This window comes from Pinus tabuliformis, chromosome 1_2 (assembly GCF_031772625.1).
Source record: "Pinus tabuliformis cultivar Carrire ecotype Pingquan chromosome 1_2, CPIR1, whole genome shotgun sequence".
NCBI classification, from domain to species: domain Eukaryota; kingdom Viridiplantae; phylum Streptophyta; class Pinopsida; order Pinales; family Pinaceae; genus Pinus; species Pinus tabuliformis.
The window spans coordinates 393,138,548-393,159,184 of record NC_142298.1 but is presented as its reverse complement, the minus strand read 5'-3'; the positions used below and the strand labels follow the sequence as shown (position 1 = coordinate 393,159,184).

The following is a 20,637-nucleotide window of genomic DNA, read 5'->3' as shown; positions in this document are numbered from 1 at the left end:
GTGAGGGTGCAGTCAACCCTTTTTGGAACTCTGATTAACTCCAAACTCCTTACTCTAATTTAAACTACTGAAAGCAACTTTGTTCATAAAACTAACCTACTTAACCACACCAAGAAATTCAACTCAGCAAACTATGTTTTCAAATGCATGTAAAGGAAAAGAAATACAATGCTGAAAGGAAAGTAACAATACAAAGAAAGGAGGCCTATTGCTCTCAGGTTGGGCCCAACCCCGAGAGCTATGGCTCCTCTAAGAACTCAGAACTGAACTCAAATCTGCCTGCTTTTCATTAAAAGATAATAGTCATAAGTCCGATAACATGCCAAAAATGGCTTACAAAGAGCAAAACAGAGCTATCAGCTCGTAGTTCAGAATATGCAACAAAGTTTCAAAAGTCCCAATTGAAGGCTACAACCTCATCATTTATACATTACGAGGGCCAAGCTGGCCTCCTAAATTAGTGGGGTTTGGCTGACCAAACTAAGAGTAATCTGTTGCTTCCTCAAAATCCGTTTGGCTGCCTTCTAGCTCGGTGGTGGTGGCTGTTGGAGCTCGGAGTTGGGGTGGAGATCACGAGGAAGGCCATTCAATGCTATGGACAACCTTCCTACAAAACCTCAATCCCATCTTGGCTGTCTCCTAGCCCTCATCTGCGTGGTTTTGCTCCATTAAATGTCAAAAAACCTGAAATAAACATGTGTTAGCCACCTAGGAATAGTGACTGCCCTGATTCGTACAAATGACATAAATATACTAAAAAATGATGCATAAGTTATGAAAAATGAAGGGTTGAGCAAGGGTAGTTAGGCCAAAAGAGCCCAAAATGTTACCAAATTTGGGGCTCATCAGAATGCACTATTATTATAGGGACCTAACATGCCCCTCTCCTTCAAAAAAGTGTTGTCCTCAATTCTTGAGTAGTTCTGGATGCTTCTGTATAAAATTCTCATCCTCCCATGCAGAATATTTTGTGGGTGAGTTCTTCCACTTGATGAGATACTCTGAAATTGATCGATTTCATAGTTGTTGAGTTCTTGTTTCCGTGACTGCTTCAGATTCCAATATGATTTTTCCTTCCTATTCAAGTTTTGGAAATATTGTTTGAACTGGGAGCTTGTCACATATAACCTTCTTTAAGCATGAAACATGGAAAATTGGGTGAACTTGGGAAGATGTAGGAAGCTCCAATTTGTATGCCATAGTACCAATCTTTTGCAACACCTTGTAAGGACCATAATACTTTGATGATAATTTATTATCCTTCTTATCTTGCTTGAGGGACATTTGTTTGTATGGTTGTAGCCGTAAAAATACCCATTTGCCTACATCAAAACTCCTTTCGCTGCGATGTTGATCTGCATGTTGTTTCATTCTATTATGCGCCAAAGTGAGGTTATCCTTTAAGAGTTGGAGAACTTGTTGTTGATGCTCGATGTGATCTTCCACTGCTTGAACCTTAGAATTTTATCTTAAAGATTATGTGATGGGTGGTAGATGATATGCATAAAGTGCCATAAATGGGTTCATTTTTGTTGCAGTATGGAAGGAAGTGTTATACCACCATTTAGCTAGAGGTAACCACTTGACCTATTGTGTTTGTTTATCACATACAAAGCAACGAAGATATCCTTCCAAACAATTGTTCACTATCTCAGTTTTCCCATCTGATTGAGGATGATAAGATGAGCTATGAGCTAATTGAGTACCCAGACAAGAAAATAATTTCGTCCAAAAAATTCTATTGAAAATAGGATCTTTATCGCTTACAATAATCTTTGGGTTTCCATTTAGATTTTGAATTGTTTGCATAAATGCAGTAGCAACTGTACTGATTTAAATGGATGAGATAATGCACAAAAGTGTCCATACTTGGTAAGTTTATTAACTACCACCATGATGACACTCTTTCCTTCCAACTTGGGTAAACTTGTGATATAATCCATTGAAACCTCCTCCCAACGTTGACTTTGAATGGATAAAGGTTGTAACAAACCCGAGGTTTTAATTGTCTCAACTTTAATTTTTTGGCAAACCAAACATTCTGCCACAAACTTTTGAATATCATATTTAAGGCCATCCCAAAAAAATTCCTTCTTAACCCTGTGGTAAGTTTTTTAAAATCCTAAGTGCCCTCCTAAGGGAGAGGTGTACTAGGATCTTGTTGCAAATTTTGAATGAGTGTCCACACTTATTTGTCATTCATCCCTTACTTCGGTTATCCAATCTGGATGGATAACATAATGGCACAAAGCAATACTTCCACATCCTCATCCTTTCATGAGAGTGCATATGCAACAACATTTTGTTTCCCTTTTTTGTAGATGATTTCAAAGTCATAACCAAACATCTTTGTAACCCATTTTTGTTTCTCTTCTGAAGATAATTTTTGCTCTAAGAAGTATTTAAGACTATCATGATCTGTTTTTATCTTGAAGTGCCTTCCCATTAGGTAAGGTTGTCATTTCTTAAGTTCATGTAGTATTGCCAACATTTCCTTCTCATAAATAGCTTTTTGTAAATACTTTCCTTTGATTGGATGACTTTCAAAAGCAATGGGTTTTCCTTCTTGCATTAAAACAACGCCAATTCCATTTCTTGAGGCATCACATTCCACAATAAAGGTTTCTATGAAATCTAGCGTAGCTAAGACAAGTGCTTGGCACATTGCCTCTTTAAGATGCTCAAAGGCCTTAGTTGCTTTTGGAGTCCAAGAAAATGCATCTTTCTTCAATAATGTTCTTAGAGGTGCTGATATTCTCCCATAATTCTTAACAAACTTGTGATAATAACCTGTCAACCCAAGAAATCCTCGCAAATGCTTTATGGATGTGGGGATTTTCCATTCCTTAATGGCTTTAATTTTTTTAGGGTCTACCTTAACACCTTCATGGGATATAATATGACCCAGATATTCCACCTCTTGTACTCCAAAGAAACATTTGGAGGTTTTTGCATATAATTGTTTCTCCTCTAATAGCTTGAGCACCCTGTCAACATGTTGAACATGATCCTTCCAAGACTTGCTGTAGATTATTATATCATCAAAAAATACTAACACAAATTTTCTAAGGAAGGGTTTGAAAATATAATTCATCAAACATTGAAATGTAGAAAGTGCATTGGTAAGGCCAAAAGGCATGACCAAAATTCATAATGAACCTCATGAGTTCTAAATGTTGTTTTTGGAACGCCTTCAGTCCTCATTCTTATTTGATGATATCCTGAACGAAGATCCAACTTGGTGAAGTAAATTGCTCCATGTAATTCATCCAATAATTCATCAATGGCAGGAATGGGAAATTTATCTTTAATATTGAGCTTGTTGAGCTCCCTATAATCCAGACACATGCGCCATGATCCATCCTTCTTGTGCACCAATACTACAGGAGTAGAGAAATAACTTTGACTAGGTTGAATTATACCAGCCTCTAGCATTTCTGCAACCATACGTTCAATCTCACTCTTTTGGGAATAGGGATATCTGTAAGGCCTGATGTTTGGAGGAATACTTCCTGGAATAAAATGAATAGTATGATCATGATCACGAATAGGTGGGAGGCCTTTGGGAGTCTCAAATACCTTGGAATGATTGTCTAAGACTTTTTGGAGGTCTAGAGAAATAGATGATTTTGATGTTTGAACCTTCAGTGAACATAATTGTGCAATTACACCATGTTGTTCTTTATTTAGTAACTTTTTCATCCCATTAGATCTGATTATTTTTCCTATTTTCCTTGTGATACCCCTCAATTCAACTTCCTTTCCTTCCCAGAAAAAAATCAAGAAAAGTTCTTGAAAATTAAAAACTATCGTACCTAAAGATTGTAACCATTGGACTCATAACAACATTAGCACCACCCATTGGAATTGAAATAATTGGACTATTCAATACATATTCTCCCATAGATAGCTTGATATTATGGCACTTTCCAATGCAATTTATGGTTCCTCCATTTGCAACCATCACTTGACACTTTGGTGCTGGATATAGGAAACAATTTAATTCCTTGGATATCTTAAAATGAATAAAATTATGGGTATTACCCGAATAAATCAAAACTATTACATTTTCCTTCTTGATATTTCCTTCTATCTTGAAAGTTTTAGGAGTGGTAATTCCCGCCAATGCATTACAAGATATGGTCGGATTCATTTCTTCTTTCTCTAGGGCTGGTTCCTAGTATATATCCTCTTCTTTTGACATTTCTTTTTCCTTTCTTCCTCCTCTTCACAATCGATGTAAAATAATTTCTTCTCGGCACACTTACGACCTTTAGTGTATTTTCTATCACAACTGTAACAAATCCCTTTAAATATTTTTATTCCAATTGTTGTGGTGTCAGCCTTATAGGTTGTGGAAGGCTAGGAGCAACAACACTTCCATCTTTATAGTTGTGAGTGGTAGGCTTCCTTGTTGCCATAATTTTGCTTTCAAATTTTCTTGCCAACCTGAATGCCTTCTCCAATGAATCAGGTTCCCAAAGGTGAACCTCATGTTGGATGTTATCCTTTAGAGTCCCTATGAAGACATCAATCCTATAACCCTATGGAATATCATTTACCCTTATATTCAATTTTTGGAAGTCCTTAATGTGCTCCACTATTGAACCCTTTTGTTTGAGATTTATCAATTGGCTAAAGAAGATGTTTCTCTTTGTATCATCATAATGTGCTATCATTTCCTCTGTAATAATTGACCAAGTGACAATTTTTTTATAAGAGAAAAACCATTAATACCACATAAACTAATTGGCTTCTAAATATAAAGTTGCAATGCGTACCGTTAGTGTGTTTTGCACATTATGGGGATCAAAGCATCACCCTATCTAAAATATCCATCTTACGTGATCATTTCCATCAAACTTCCTCATATCGATCTTTGGAACATGGTGGTTCTTCAATCCAACATTAGATTCTATGAAATCATGATTAACATTTCTGTTGTTCTCATCATGAGTTTCCTCTACTACCTTTTCACCATTAGGAAGCATTTCTTATAGCAACTTTGCCAAACCTCCCTTCAAACCTTCCATATCTTTCTTCAAATATTCAATGTTCTCTTTTAGTTTTGCTTCTAAACCATCTATCTTAGTTTCCATGCCATTCTTCAAACCATCCATCTTAGCTTCTGTTACTTTTTGTGTGAGTGAAATTTGTTGCACTTGGTCTCGTAATTTTGATATATGATGTTGCATTTCTTCCTCTTCTTCATGCGTCATAGTTGAGCGTCCGGGTTGTTTACTAGGTGTTTCCATTTTCTTTCTTCAGGGCATAAATTAATGATAATTATGCTTAACTATTCCCTTTGAATCACTTCAAACTAATTTTTCAAACAAAATTTATTCAAATTTTTAAAGACTGCACACATTTTTTTCGTTTTGTATAGACTAGTTCAGTAGAGCGAACTTGTACGAAGTTCCATGTGTCATTATTTCGATCTTCAGCCCTGAAAATGATACCCAACAAACTAAAGCTATCCTAATTCTGTCACTTTTTATGAAATTTGAGTCTGATACTCAGAGAGAAAGTTATGATTATTTTCCATAGGTCACCTTCTTGAGATCGAATTCTGGAGCATGCACAAACCCTAATTTTCTCAAATCATATCTCCAAAAATATAATGAGACGAGATCTGAAATTTGTACATGAGATTCAATAATATTTAAGCTCAAACGGGTTCTAATTTAAGCTTCTAAAGCTTCTTAGAAAAAAAAATTATAGCGAAAATTCCACAATGTTTTGTTAGAAGGAGCGAAACCCTAGAATCCGAAGCTTTAATACTAAATGTTATGCAACCAGCTCACAAAATAAAAGAAGAGATAGATCAATGACTTCAAAATTAGCCTCTTTGAGGGGGAACCCTCCTTTACATTACAAAAATGAATAATTCTTGGATGATTCAAATGAAAAAACCTCCTTTCTATATATATGAGTCTAAGGGGGCACAATATAATCAGAGTCGACATAACAATAATAATGTAAGGGCACAAAAAAACAAGAGTTGGCTTCTATGGAGCACAAAAATAACAATATGGGGATTACATGGGCAAAAAATAACATCAAGGGCACTACACTAATAACAATGAGGTAATACACTAGTATTATAGGGACCTAACACCTTGAGCTGGTCCAAAAGGTCATCAATCTGTGGGATTGGATACATGTTCCTAACAATGTTTTTTTTAGTGCCTGATAATCAATGCAGAGCCTCCAGGTTCCATCCTTCTTCTATACAAGTACAATCGGGCTCCCACAAGGTGAGGAACTTTGTTGGATGTTCCCTTTTTGTAGAAACTCTTGGATCTTCCACTTGATCTCTTCATTTTCCAAAATGGAGCAGCAATATATCGACCCATTGGGTAGAGGTGCTCTGGGAGTTAGATCTATTGAATGCTTGACCTGATAGCGCAAGGGTACCCATGTGGATGAGAATATTATGTCCCTGTATTCTTCCACGGCCTTATCTACCTACTTCTGCTAAGTGGAGGAACCATTCATGATGGTCATGGATGTGGCCACAATCTTCCCCTTACTCTGAGAGCGAAATAGAAAAAAAAAAAAAATTCCCAGTATGGGAGATGATCTTATTGCATTTCTTAAGATAGATCAAAGAAATGGCAGTAGACGGGGCTACCTCAGGTATCCTACGTAACTTATTTCCCAAAATAATAATAACAGTGTGAGGCCTAGACTCATACACAACATGAAAGTAATTTCTTGCACAAAGTAAAATGAAAGTTTTTCATTGGTAAAAAATCTTACAATATTGATTCACCCCACCCACCAAAGTAGTGTCCTGGTTTTCAATAGGCCCTTGGTAGATCTAGAGTTAAGACGAATCTAGGTTGGTTTAGTTTAGTTATGCATTCCAAATTTTAACAGATTTCTCTCCCATTTTTCCTCATTCTTATCAAATTATATTTAAAAACAAAATCATAAATTTTGTCAACTTAAATATATTATTTTTTATTTAAAAACTAATAACTTACTAACCTCTCTCCCCATCTCTCTCTATATATTCTTTAAGTTGGGAAAACCTCTCTTGTCAAGTGGTACTAAGGACAACCATCACTTGATGCTATTTAGAAATGTAGATTAACGTGGTACTAAGGACAACCATCATTTGATGCTATTTAGAAATGTAGATTAACTCATTATTCAAGGACAACCACCCCACATGAAATAACTTGTCGTCGGAAAGGAGAAAACTAACACCCATGCTAGAGATTTATAGATCTTGAGTCATTAACCTATTTTATTGCACCTAGGAGATGTTGTAACATATATATATGATGTGTGTAATGTTACTTTAAAATAATAATAATAATAACCTTATTTTAAAAACCAATGTCAGCCATAAATAAAATATTTCAATTTTCACATTTATTTTACATAAAACTTTATATAGTGAGATAAAGTAATTAAAAAAAAGATACTTTTTAGTATGAGGGATATGTGTAATTCTTTCATTGAGTCATATAATGCCTATAGCCTATAGTATGCTAGAAATGTGTAACGTAACATAATGTAAACATTTTAACTTAGTGAAGATAAAATAAAAATAACCCTATAAAAATTAAATAATAAAAAAGTAAGAATGACCCATGGTATTGACATGTGGAATATAATGTATTTAAGGGGGAAATTAAACTAGCCTAGATCCATCTTAATAGCTATTAAAAATAATAGCGTTGAATCCATGTAGCCTGCAAAGGTAAAACTTTTTTTTATTGATATGTTTGTGTTGGCCATTTGTCTCGATATGTTTAGAGATGGGGAAATATTAGGAAAAATGTAATAATTACATTTTATCTAATACTTTTTCCTACCTTCATCCACTTTTTACTAAGGTATTGGATATTTTTTCTTTATATTTGAAGTTTGAAAGAGGGCCGAGGGGAAATATTGAGTAAAATGTAATATTTAGTTTGAGGTTTGACGTGAAATATTAGGTAAAATGTAAGATTGCTTCTTCATATGGTTGATGTATTCGACCCTTTTCCTTGTGAAGCTTCATAATAAACACTCCCCATTTTCGTGTGAAGTTTCACAATAAACACTCCAGCTACTCGAAAAATCCCTCCCATCTACCCTTCGCTAAATAGATTATCTTTCACTAAATAGATTATCACAAGAACTAGTTGTGAGAATATTTGCATAACTTTCTTGTTGAGTTTGAAGGCCTCGCATTCTAAAATGAAGTGTTTTTTTATTTCCACTTTTCCGAAAGAACAAAAAATATGTACTCTTTCCTCCCACACTTCTTTTGTCCTCGTCCTGTTTCACAACGAAGTTGATGAGAATTAGTCCATCTGCCATCTTCCATTAGCTCAATTTTTTTTAATAATAATAATAATAATATCTATTTTTAAAGTCACAGCCAAGGCAGGTGTATGAGACCCCCTTGTTTGTGGGACAAGGGACCCACCTCCGCGCAACGATTTGACTGCCAAGTCTACGAAGGCATACATACTCTACCCCCCTCTGGTTTTGAACCTCTGACCTCTTAGGAGGAAACACATGCTCTTAACCATTAGGCCCACTCCTTACGACTCGCACCATAGCAATTGGTTCAATAAGAACAACCCATGTTCCACTTAACAAGATAACATACGAAGGCATACATACTCTACCCCCCTCTGGTTTTGAACCTCTGACCTCTTAGGAGGAAACACATGCTCTTAACCATTAGGCCCACTCCTTACGACTCGCACCATAGCAATTGGTTCAATAAGAACAACCCATGTTCCACTTAACAAGATAACATACGGAACTACAATTTTAATTTTGAATTTGTTTGTAATCAAATGTAATAATATTACATTTTAATTAGTGTTTCTCACCCCTACTAGGAAGTGGTCGTAATATTGTAATATTATATCTTATCCAATATTTCCCCTCACCCAATTCACTTTTTATTAAAAAAAAATTATATTTGAGGTTCATAAGTAAACTCCTATATAAACATTTGATCCCAGTGTGGTAAAGACGTTGTAATGTTTAATACTTTGACTTGATAGAAATAAAATAAAAAACATAAAATTAATAATTACATTTATATTTATAAAATTATAATTAATAATTAAACTAGCCTAGCCTAGCCTAGATCCATCTTAACCTCTTATCCATCTTAACCTCTGATCCATCAAGTGCAGAGAGGATCAAATCTCTAGAGGTACAAACCTATTTTTTTAGTGTAAAACTTGACCAAAGATCTATACCTCAAAAGATTTGATCCCTCTCAGGTAAATTAACATGAATCTAGACCAATTACTTTTAAAAATAAATAAATTATTAACCAATAAAAAATACATATCTTTTTTCACAAAAATTACAAATTCAAATCTAAAAAATAAAATTTGTAATCTCCCTGAAATAATTACCAACGACTACCTTCTGCCATGAGTAAGAAAATACAGCCATTCTTAAACCTACAGAAAACCATCCTGTATAACTAAAAGGAAGTTCCCCGACTTTACACACCTCCCGAAATGAAATGTACACACATCTCAATGGAGTTCTGCCGGATTTTCGTGACGGAATCCGGCGGAAGAAATTGAGGTTAAATCTTGATTTGTTGTATATTTGGATTCAACACCCTGAAAAATCCCTGGGACGCTTTCATTGTGTAGAAACTAGCTATCAAACTTGCGATTCCAATAAATTCCTGTCGGATTTCGACCGAAAAACCCGCCAAAAAAACTTTCAAAAAAATCGAGTTATAGACAACTGCCATCTAAATACCGGAATGTCGGCAGTATGACCAAAACCTGGCCTCATCGGACGCACGCTCGCAAGCAGGGTAGGAATTTCAAATCAGAGGCAAATTTGACAGTGACTGCTGTCTGCTACTCCATTTTAATACATCGGTTTCTGTTACTCTATTTTAACACATACATAATGTATATGGGTGCGAAAAAAAATTTGCTCTATTTGACGGGAAAATCACCTTGGGATGCCCGTGGAATTCCATCCCTGCTCCCAAGTCAGGTCAAACTCGCATATACGGATCGTAATGTCTGCCGTATAGCCCCAATTCTCGACTTCCCGAACGCTCGCAAGTCAGGTCAAACTCGCATCTACGGGTCGGAACGGCCCCTGCAGAACCTTGGATTCTCTGATACTCGCCTCCTTGAACGCTTGTAAGTCAAATTACAGGATTTGTTCTCATTTTATAACTATCGACTTATGGTCCGTCTGAATCTTTAATCCAATTTAAATATTCCCGTCTCTTCTCTTTGCAGCGGGCATCATCCTTACGATCGAGCTCATACACGATCACTCATGGCATCCGTTGGTCAGGTGGATTTTCTATGCTATTTGTTTCCATGCGCAAAAACCTAAAATTGGGGAGATTACATACAGCATATGCACTACTTTTTCCCCCTTTTTATTTACATATTCCCGTTTTCTTCCTTAGAACAGTGCACTTCATTTCGATTATTTCATCAAAGCAAATCCCATCATGTTTTTTTCTTCTCATTAAGAGAAGATAGATTCTGTGCAAAGCTCCTAGCAGATAAGATTTAGTGTGAGGAGGATCGTCATTAATGTGCGTATGCACAGAAATTTACATCTGGACTGCATTGGAATATCTGGCTAAACCGGGCATTCAGTGAAATGTTTGGGATCGGCCAAGACAGATAAAGGATGGTTGGTTAATCAAAATATAGTTGCGGTGTTGAGCGACCAGAGAAAAGGGCGAGGACAATTTACGAGCGCTTTGTGCGTTGAGTGGGCTGGGGTCGGGGGTATGGGGATTACAGGATTTCATAGTTCCTAGACTGTGGGCTAGAAGATCAGGGTTGGAATTTCAAAACAGAGTTATTTATGTTTCCCATAACCTACCCTTATGTTGGGAGTAAGTGCAGTTGATTTCTACCACTTTCAAAAAAACCCTCTTTGCTGAAAAGTTCGGATTATTTGCTCTGTAGCTAACCTACCCTAGTTTACATGTGGGGGAGTAAATGCAGTTGGTTTTTACTACTTTCAAAAGTTAGTTTCTACCACTTTCAAAAAAACCCTCTTTGGTGAGAAAGTTTGATAGAGTTATTTATTCTATCAAATTCACGTAGGACATGTACCTGACCTAATCCAATCACATAAAATTACCTGCTTGCACAGGTGATATGAAATATGTCTATGGGGTATTTGACTCTTGGTGAGGTGTATGAAATACTTCACTGTACAATCAAACTCAAAGACCTGTTGACAGGGGCATGTTTTAGATGTCGTTTGTGTATCAATCATCTTTCTGCTGCTGCACCTTATGGACTAGATATGGGTGATAGATATGGTGGATCAATCTCTCTGCAGCTCATTTAAACAGGTTTTGTTTATTTGCGTGGTTTTTGCCAACTAGTGGTTTTTTTTTGCAAACTTAACTTCCTGCAGAGTTCCATTCATGCAGATTTCAATGGTGCATAGCTCTCAATGCCTTGGAAGGATTTATTTAGTCTGCCAAAAGTGGCTCTAGTTATCTGGCTGTACTGTAGTGGCAATTCTGTCTATGCCTTGCTAAGTTCTCAAGTTCACCATGCTTTGCCAATGTAGAGTTACAAGGTTAAAAAAATGTTATCATATCTCTCAAGGTGAGGTTGGGTTTTGATGTTTACGAGTGCAAAAGAGATATAGAAAAGAAAAGTTGCAGCCAGATGTGGCATTTCCGGCGGGAATCATTTATTTTATATTTTTTTAAACTATAAAATAAAAGAAAGAGAGGGAAAATAAGCTTACCTAACTCTTAGTAGTTTTTACACTTAGGATTACATAATTTGTGCTAATCAAGTTTGAACTAATTCCCATTTAGACTTCTTGGCTTATATCATCAACAATAATTATCAAATTATCTTAAACAATAATTATTTAATAATTTTTTTGTATCCACGATGTGGACTAAGAAAATAAATATCAAATTATTTTCTAAAAGTATGATGTTAAGAGTATTGATTATGCAATATTTATATCAGTATCATATTTCACCTTTTACAACATATTATTTTACAATATTTAAGTGTGGTATACCAATTAAAGGGTATAAGTTGAGCATGTTTAGACTTTTTGGTTGATAGCATAGAGTCTCATGGTGCCTTGTTTCTTTAGTACAATATTATGAAGTTTGTTTGTTATTATTAAGGGTTATAATATGTCTTTTTATTTTAAGGACATCTTTGTAATGGTTGTAGTCATGTATTGTGTTGTAACAATGTAGTTTGCAATAAGTTTCAAGGTGTCAAACCAGCTTGTTTGTTCAAAAATTTTAGTGGTGAAGATAGGAGCTTGTTGCTTCAAAAGTAGCAAGTTTACACATTTCCTAATTAGGATGATCCAAAGTTCATCCCTTGTCTCCACTTGAGTTCATTTATATAAAATTACTTAAAGTTTATTTATATAAAATTATTAATGTGATTATCAGGGAAATATGCATGTCATAAATTTGTAACTACTTTCATCCTAAAATAGTTAATATTTCCATCTACAACAATCTCAATTCACAACCCTCTTTATCCATTAGCCTACACAACCCAAGGTCTCAATCAACTTATACAATCTAAGGAATGGGCCCCCCTTCTCTTAAGCGTTTCCTTAGGGCATCTTACTTCATTCCAAGGCTCCAATCACACACTAGCTAGGAAATATCACTATTTGGATTAAAGGCTTTCTCAATTCTCGTTCAATTCATCAATGAAAATAATTACTATTTTAGTGTGTTTATTTCCTTCATAATTCTCAACTATAATTGGATATAATTTCTATAATAGTTCTACAACCACTTAGCTTAGAAATAAAGCTCCCAAATTTTCCAATAAAATCGCAATTTTAACTCTCCCAATAATTGATCATTTGAGTTCTCTCACCAAATGATAATTTAGATAGACTGGTTATTCAAACTCTAATGATATTTCAAATAGAACCATGACTCACACTGCTTGGTAATTTGAATTCCCTCTCCCTCTACATGGCCAAAAAGTAGAATGTAAATCACATGTCATGAACGTGTTACATACTTCTATGGAAATCCCATGTATCTCTTTCATACAATTAATCCCTAAGTTATAAAATATACATAGATTAAAAACACTAATTAAACATCTAAGCCTTCCCTTGGCTTTTCCCTCTTGTATTTCCCCACTTGTAGAGTCATAGCCCCCCATTTATTTTTTCCCTCTTTTGAAGCTTCTGATGTATTTTATTAATCTTTATTACACAATTACAAGTCAAAATTGTTTGACATGAAAAAATGCTAGATAAATTTAACCATTTTTATTGTGCATATTGACTAATAAGTTAAACTCAAACCCATACTAAGAGTTGCCTCATGCCATAAGTAAACACATGCTCTTAAGAAATCTATTCCACACAAGTGGATTCACACCCCTTACAATGTGTTCATTCTTCTATTCTTAGAGCAAAAGCAATTTGCTTATCTCTACATCCTTCCCAAGGTTTCATTTTCATTACCTTTGTGGGACAAGCTAGTATGCATTGGGTACAACCAATACATGTATCATACATTTTGACAGATTTGCCATTGGATCTCAATTAAATTATATAAAAAAATCAATTTAATAAAAGATCATATATAGCCAAATCCACTTATATATTCCCAAGAAACATGGCTAATAATGGGCTACTATGAATAGAAAATGTATTTATATATGTACCATTCATCAAGTACACATTTACATTAATAGCCTTGGGATAAAAAACAAGGTAATTACAAAAATAAAATATGATGAAAATCAAAACTCTCAAATTTGCACCATTGTTTGTATTAAATATCAAAAAATATTTAACTCTAATGCTATAACTCAAAACATAAATTAGCCAACCAACATAGTGGAGTGGCTTTCATCTTTTTTAATAGAAAAAAAGAAAAAAGAAGATACAATGTATCTAAACTCATTCATAAAGTTCCCTTAATTAAAGTAAAACCTTAACCCTAATTAATTCAAATATTGTGTCCTCTTGCATGAATAACAATGTCAAAATATAGTATGCTTCAATTATAAGAATATCATGTCAAATATACACCAACACTCCATTTTGGGATATATGCCCTCACTCAATGCCTCATGCAAGTGCGCTGACTACCTATGAATTTGCATCTTCTTTAGTATTAGAGAGTGCATGCAAAAATCAAACTCTATTGAGGTAAAAGCTAAATTTGAACAATGTTTTAATTCTAAAATAATTCCAATGGTAGAACATGCCTCTCAAAAGCATGCATGCACCCTTGCCATATCTCACTTACTACTTCTATGTACCTCCTTTATTCCTCTAGTTGTAAGGGCTCAAGCTTTAAAAAACAATTACATAAATTATAAATGGAAATTTATAATGATTGGCTAATAAAAAATAAAAATAGTTTTTTAATTATTTACGTACTTTATATGAGAAGTCAAGGGTGAGAATTTTGCATGAGAGTTTAAAAAATCAACTTACCTACAATGTTGTAAATGCAAAATTGTTGTGTTCCAACTTTTGATCTAACATGTTGCAATTGAGTGTGGGGAAGGACTCTCCTGAGAGCCAACTCCTCAATAAAAACAATTGAGCACCCCTTATCTCTCAATCAAATACCTATGCCAACTTCTAAGCCTTTTGAGCCAACTCCTCAATAAAAACAATTGAGCGCCCCTTATCTCTCAATCAAATACCCATGCCAACTTCTAAGCCTTTTGCATCCAAATTGATTAAGAAAAAGATGTCACACTTCCTTCTCCAATATACATAATTCTTCTTATCCATCCATACATAGGTTTCACTTATCATTTAAGTAATTAATCATGTTATTTTTTTAATTTAACTTTTCTTTGATTTTTAGTAAATTTTCTTATTTTTATATATTTCTTTTCTAATAACTTTTGTAGTTGTTTTATTATCATGTTATTATTTATTTTATTTATTATCTCATTTTACTTTACTTTATTATTATCTATTTATTATTTTCAAACTATTTATTTGTTATTTTAATTGAAAATATGTGACATTGCATGTACCTATGTTTACATTAATTAGGCTATTTATAGGTTTTTATATGATTTTTCCATGTATCTTTCACATCACTCTTTGTTGTAATTAGTATAAGGGCCACCCAAGAGACCACAATAGGGATTGAAAGTCCCCATCACAACTCCAAGGAAATGTGAGTCCTCTCTAGTCCTTCTTCCCAACTTTTAATACAAGGCTTAAAGTCTATAGGTCTAGTCCAAGCCCCAAGGCCTAAGACCTCATTCACCTAAATTGGCATCTAGTCTATTATACTACTTCCATCTGGGATATATACAACTTGAGTGGGCATAATAGTTAAGAGTATGTGTTTCCTCGTAAGAGATCACGGGTTCAAAACCAGAGTGGGTAGAGACGTGAGTGGGCCTAATGGTTGAAATCCTTGAGAGGAGGGGGTAGAGACTTGAGTGGGCCTAATGGTTGAAATCCTTGCAAGGAGGGGGTGGAGACTTGAGTGGGCCTAATGGTTGGTTGAAATCCTTGCGGGGAGGGGGTAGAGACTTGAGTGGGCCTAATGGTTGAAATCCTTGCAAGGAGGGGGTAGAGACTTGAGGGGCCTAACGGTTGAAATCCTTGCAGGGAGAGGGTAGAGACTTGAGTGGGCCTAATGGTTGAAATCCTTGCAAGGAGGGGGTAGAGACTTGAGTGGGCCTAATGGTTGAAATCCTTGCAAGGAGGGGGTAGAGACTTGAGTGGGCCTAATGGTTGAAATCCTTGCGAGGAGGGGGAGGGGGTGGAGACTTGAGTGGACCACCAATTTGGTAATCAATTCTTAAAATTTTTCATTATTTATATTTGTATTTATGAATTTTATCTTTTTAAATATATATTAAAATTATATAAATATATAGTTTTTAGTTTGTATAAATATGAAAAAGAAAAAATTATGATTTTATGAATATGTTTTAAATATTTAATTTGATTTATTGAATTTCAATTTCTTTCTTTGTGTCTAATGTATAATGGACTTATTTCTTTAATTAAGTAAATATTTTTTATATAAAATTTTACTATAAAATTTATATTACACTATAAACATTTAAACTATTCGTAATATATTAATTCTCTCATAAATATTAATGATGAAAAATGAGAACTTAATTTCACGATTAAAATCTTTCTGCATGCAACGCAACTTATATCTATATAAATACATCGATATGATCTGTTACTAAATACATCCTATGATATGTTAATGAGATCTTCTCACATAATGGTCCAACAGAGATTTCGATATGATCTGTTACTAAATACATCCTATGATATGTTAATGAGATCTTCTCACATAATGGTCCAACAGAGATTTTTTTACAGATTGTTAATAAAACTACAGGGTTGAAACCTAAAATGCTTAATGTTAATAAAACTACAGGGTTGAAACCTAAAATGCTTAATGTGACGGTATCCTGCACTTTTTCCTTCATAGTTTTCATGGTAGGTCCAGTTGCACTCCAAAACAAAAAAATTAAGATAGAGAATTTGTAGGAAAAAGAAATGTTGATCTCTATGGAATCTTGATTGCACAGTTGGCAAAGCTCTAAGATTCCCAACTTGTTGGAACCGGAAACCAGAAGACACCCAATCCAAAAAGCAGTACAGGGTACATGTAGCTAATGGAAATTGGAATGGAGTTATTTTTGTCCTGAAATACCAACTCTTATAGAAATAGTTGTAAGTAACTTTTAAGTTCTGGAAGTTTTAAAGATGTGGTTTAATGGGTATTTAAGGAGGTTTAGTTCTTATATGTCATGTGGTCTAATTTTAAACAAGACTACATATGCCCAAAAACACCGTTCCAAATACAATTGAAGACTTCAATTGAAAAACACAATTCTCAAAACTTGAATAGGGACTATGGAGACCAGACTTTTAACGTTCTGGAAGAATATTTTAAAAGACAAGACTTTCTGGAAGATTCGTTTTAGCGTTTATATACGCGAGATAAATGGCTTTGAGATGTGCTGCACCAGAAGGACATACTTTGCAATGCTGTAATTAACCGATAAGTACTCCTGCATAAAAACTCTAACCCAGTTCACAATTAGGTTTTTGAAAGGGCAGAAAAACAAGTTTGACGGTGATGATCAACAGCAGCATGAGGAATGAAAAAACGAAATGGATATTTACAATCGTGATTTTGTCAGTGGACATTTACCATCTTTACTTCCATATAAAGGAAAGATATCGTATAATATCCCAGAGTTCCGTTTTGGTTTATATTCGAAGACCATCTCGACTATTTTTAAATACCCAAATTCATGCTATTTTCGACGTTAATTTTGTCAATTCCAATACGATTTAGCACAGATTTAACTGACCAGGCTGATGGTTGTAATCCATGTCTGCTATTTCTCCATACCCAATTTTATCAATTTCAACACATTTTTTTTATAAACTTCATGTTACTAAGTTCAAGTAATACTTTTTCAGAGGGAAAATCAACATATGGCGGAAGCCAGCAGATTTTTACAACATGACCGAAGCCAGCAAAATTTCAGAATTTTTACGGCAAAGCCGATACAAATCGCTCATAAAGCAAGCCAACAAATCGCTCATAATACTCTATCAAAGAGTGCACCTCGTTATCCTCCTTGTCAGTTAATCAAGTATAGGGTAGGGCAGGTATCAGTACCAAAATGTAAGGCCATTAAGGTTAGGGTTTGCTGGATTTCTATTCAGTTTCTTACTATTGCTAAGGTTGGATTTCCTCAAACAAGAACCAGGGGAGGGAAAGATTTCGTGTGTATATATTGTTGGGGCCAGTAGGGTGAGAGACATAAATCCGTTGGATTAGTTATCTTTCTGTTTCTCTGAATCAGAAATCAACAGTAAATCTGAATTTCATTGGTGACCTAAATCAGGATTGAACTCAATATCTTTATGTGGGGCTTTATGGAATCAATAGTCTTGGTTTTGCAAGGTCATTGGCTTCGTTCCAGAATTTGTGTTTTGCATAGTCATTGACTTAGCTCCATAATTTGTTTTTGGTAAGGTTTGATATAATATACATATACTGACTATTTATGGTGATCCAGGATTTGCTCTAGAAACTAATTCTGGTACTTGCAATCATTTGAGAGAATACTTTCAATAGCATAGGGGGCATATATTAATTGTATGGCGGGGACAGATGGTGTGGGCGCCCTTATATGGAAAATGGACCAGAAGCATCGATAATACACGATTTTACATTGATGACGTGCTACGTTATCCTCGTAGATGCCAACTACATTCCAATATTAAGTAGAGTGGATTTGGTTGACACAAGGTAAACAAAGAGTTGTAGTTAAATTATGAGGTGTTTTTTTGTTTTAATTTTGTTGGAATTTGATATAAGATTGTAATTTTTTATTATTCAAAATGTGTTTTTAAATGGATAAATGAATTTAATGTTTTAATATTCTAAATCGAGTGAAGGTCTCATTTGGGTTTTTATATATAAAATCTAAGTTTAATTGTAAAATTCATCAATGAATATCAAATTGTACTATGCTCCTTGTACATATGCCACTAACATTAGTCCACATACACCTAAATGTTTAAGATGCAAGATCCTCTTGGCCCAGATCTCGCTATTTGGAAAAGTAACCTTGTTATTCTTGCCAAGTGCGCACCCTTTGCACACACCCTACTACTCAATATTGAAATATGAGAGACCAATGACAATCTCCCTCAAAATTAGTAGTGCCTTATAGGGTAGGTGTCCCATCCTCATGTGCCATAACTCACATAGGTTGTTGCTATCATCTACCAAGGCTTGAACTAGCTTACCCTAAAAGTTGTATAAATTTCCCTCTCTATCCCTAATGAACACTATTATGCTAGGGCTAGATCCCTCTGGACAAATGAGTACTTTTCATTTCTAAAACATGATGACAAAATCCATGTCCTCCACAGTTGAGACTGAGAGGAAATTCTTCTTTAGTCCTGGTACATACAATACATCCTTAGCTTTCAATGATCTACCTAACTCAACTTGGAACAAGATGGTTCATTCTTCCTTCACTGCATACTTAGCACTATTAGCATCATTATCAAGCCCCACATGAATCCCAGAGTCTTTCTCTATTAGATTGCTAAACAACTCCAATGCTCTTGTCATATGATGTGATGCATCAATGATCATTCACTCTTGGTGATGGTGTTGGTAGAAAGACAAGAAACTAGTGAGAAGTGCTTGAACTTCACTACAAACTTATCTAGCCATGTTTCTATTGATGTTGTTGTTTGTTGCGACTTCCCCTTCCCCTTCACTGCATGGTGCCCATTCTTGTGGAAAATGAAACACTTGAGCTTGCTCAAGTCTTTTTTCTTCCACTACTGTGAGGTTGATTCCCCACCTTTACCCTTCTCATTGGAACCCTTTCCTTTTCCCATTCTTTCCCAATCAACAAGGTCTAGGTTCTCTTCTCCTCCTCGCTACCTGCTGGCTTTAGACTCCTCTTGAGCCTCTTCCTAGATGCAATCATCCCAAAGCCGCTCAAAATTTGGAAGGTGTTGTCGAGCGCAGATACCCTTGACAAATGGTTCCTAGGACGTTGATAAACCATTTGGTGCCACATTAACTAGTTCTATATCATCCACCTTCTCCCAAATTGTTGCAAGTTGATCATGTACCTGGGTGATCTTCATAAGGTAGCTCGTAACATTACCAGATCTTCACATCTACACAAATATAAGCTTGTTCCTCAAGATCATCTTCTTGTTCATGTTATCACTCTAGAATAAATCTGTTATATCCTTAAACATTTCTCTAGTTGACATCTTCTCAAACAAGTGAGGGATCAAATGATTCTTTAGTGCATCTATGATTACCTGCTAGGATATGATGTCCTTGATTTCCTTCTTCTCATGAGCTGCCAATTGCTGCATATTTTTCACTGTAGGAATTACCTTGTCAACAATCTCCCATAGATCATTTTCCTTTAAAAGTAAGGTGACTCTTTCCTTCTAGGATAGGAATTTGAAACTCCATCCAACCTATCTTCATACATTATACTTACTGCTACCATTTATGATCTAAACAAATTGCCACGTGCTTATTCCTTTAAGCACCCATAGTAATTTTATTGTTGGTTTATAGATTTTCTAAGATCTCCTAGCAGATATAGTAGATTTGCTCTGCTACAAACTGTTGCAGATCTATCTTTGATCCTTTAAACACCCAAAAAAAAAATCCTACTACTAAAATACTTGATTGGTATGGCCTCCCTCTCTAACTCTAAAGTGTGCGACCTCCACCAATCTCACTACTAGTTGATCTAGTGTGAAAACTTAAAATCAACCTCCCTCTCATAGTGTAATCTTTGGTACCATGTTAAATTTACTAACCCTAGTAAACTAGAAAATTACTTCCTAGTAATTTCCTTTTTGTTAATTAATTTAAATTATAGCTCATTAAATAAAATGCACAACTAGGATTTTTAACTAGTAAAAATAAAAATCACAACAAAAGCAAATTAGCCAATTTTAACACATTCACACAAAATATTTATGCCCTTCAAATATATTGTTCATTAAAATAATATCTCCACATAAAATGGCTCCCTTTATTGGGCACCTATATGACCTATACAACCATTAAAAATTAGTTGGATCACCCCATCAACTTGTTGTCTAGCCAAA

At 34.9% G+C, this 20,637-nt stretch overlaps 1 protein-coding gene across 1 annotated transcript in view; it reads left to right on the top strand.

The window, feature by feature from the left end:
• Nucleotides 1-9,733: 9,733 nt before the first annotated feature.
• LOC149206019 (glutathione S-transferase zeta class-like) overlaps nucleotides 9,734-20,637 on the top strand; it is a 301,939-nt gene continuing 291,035 nt past the window's right edge. The window contains exons 1-2 of the mRNA XM_089395259.1: nucleotides 9,734-10,142; nucleotides 10,245-10,302. Coding sequence (XP_089251385.1) covers nucleotides 9,760-10,142; nucleotides 10,245-10,302 — 441 coding nt within the window. The 5' untranslated portion in view covers nucleotides 9,734-9,759. The remainder of the gene's footprint in view (nucleotides 10,143-10,244; nucleotides 10,303-20,637) is intronic.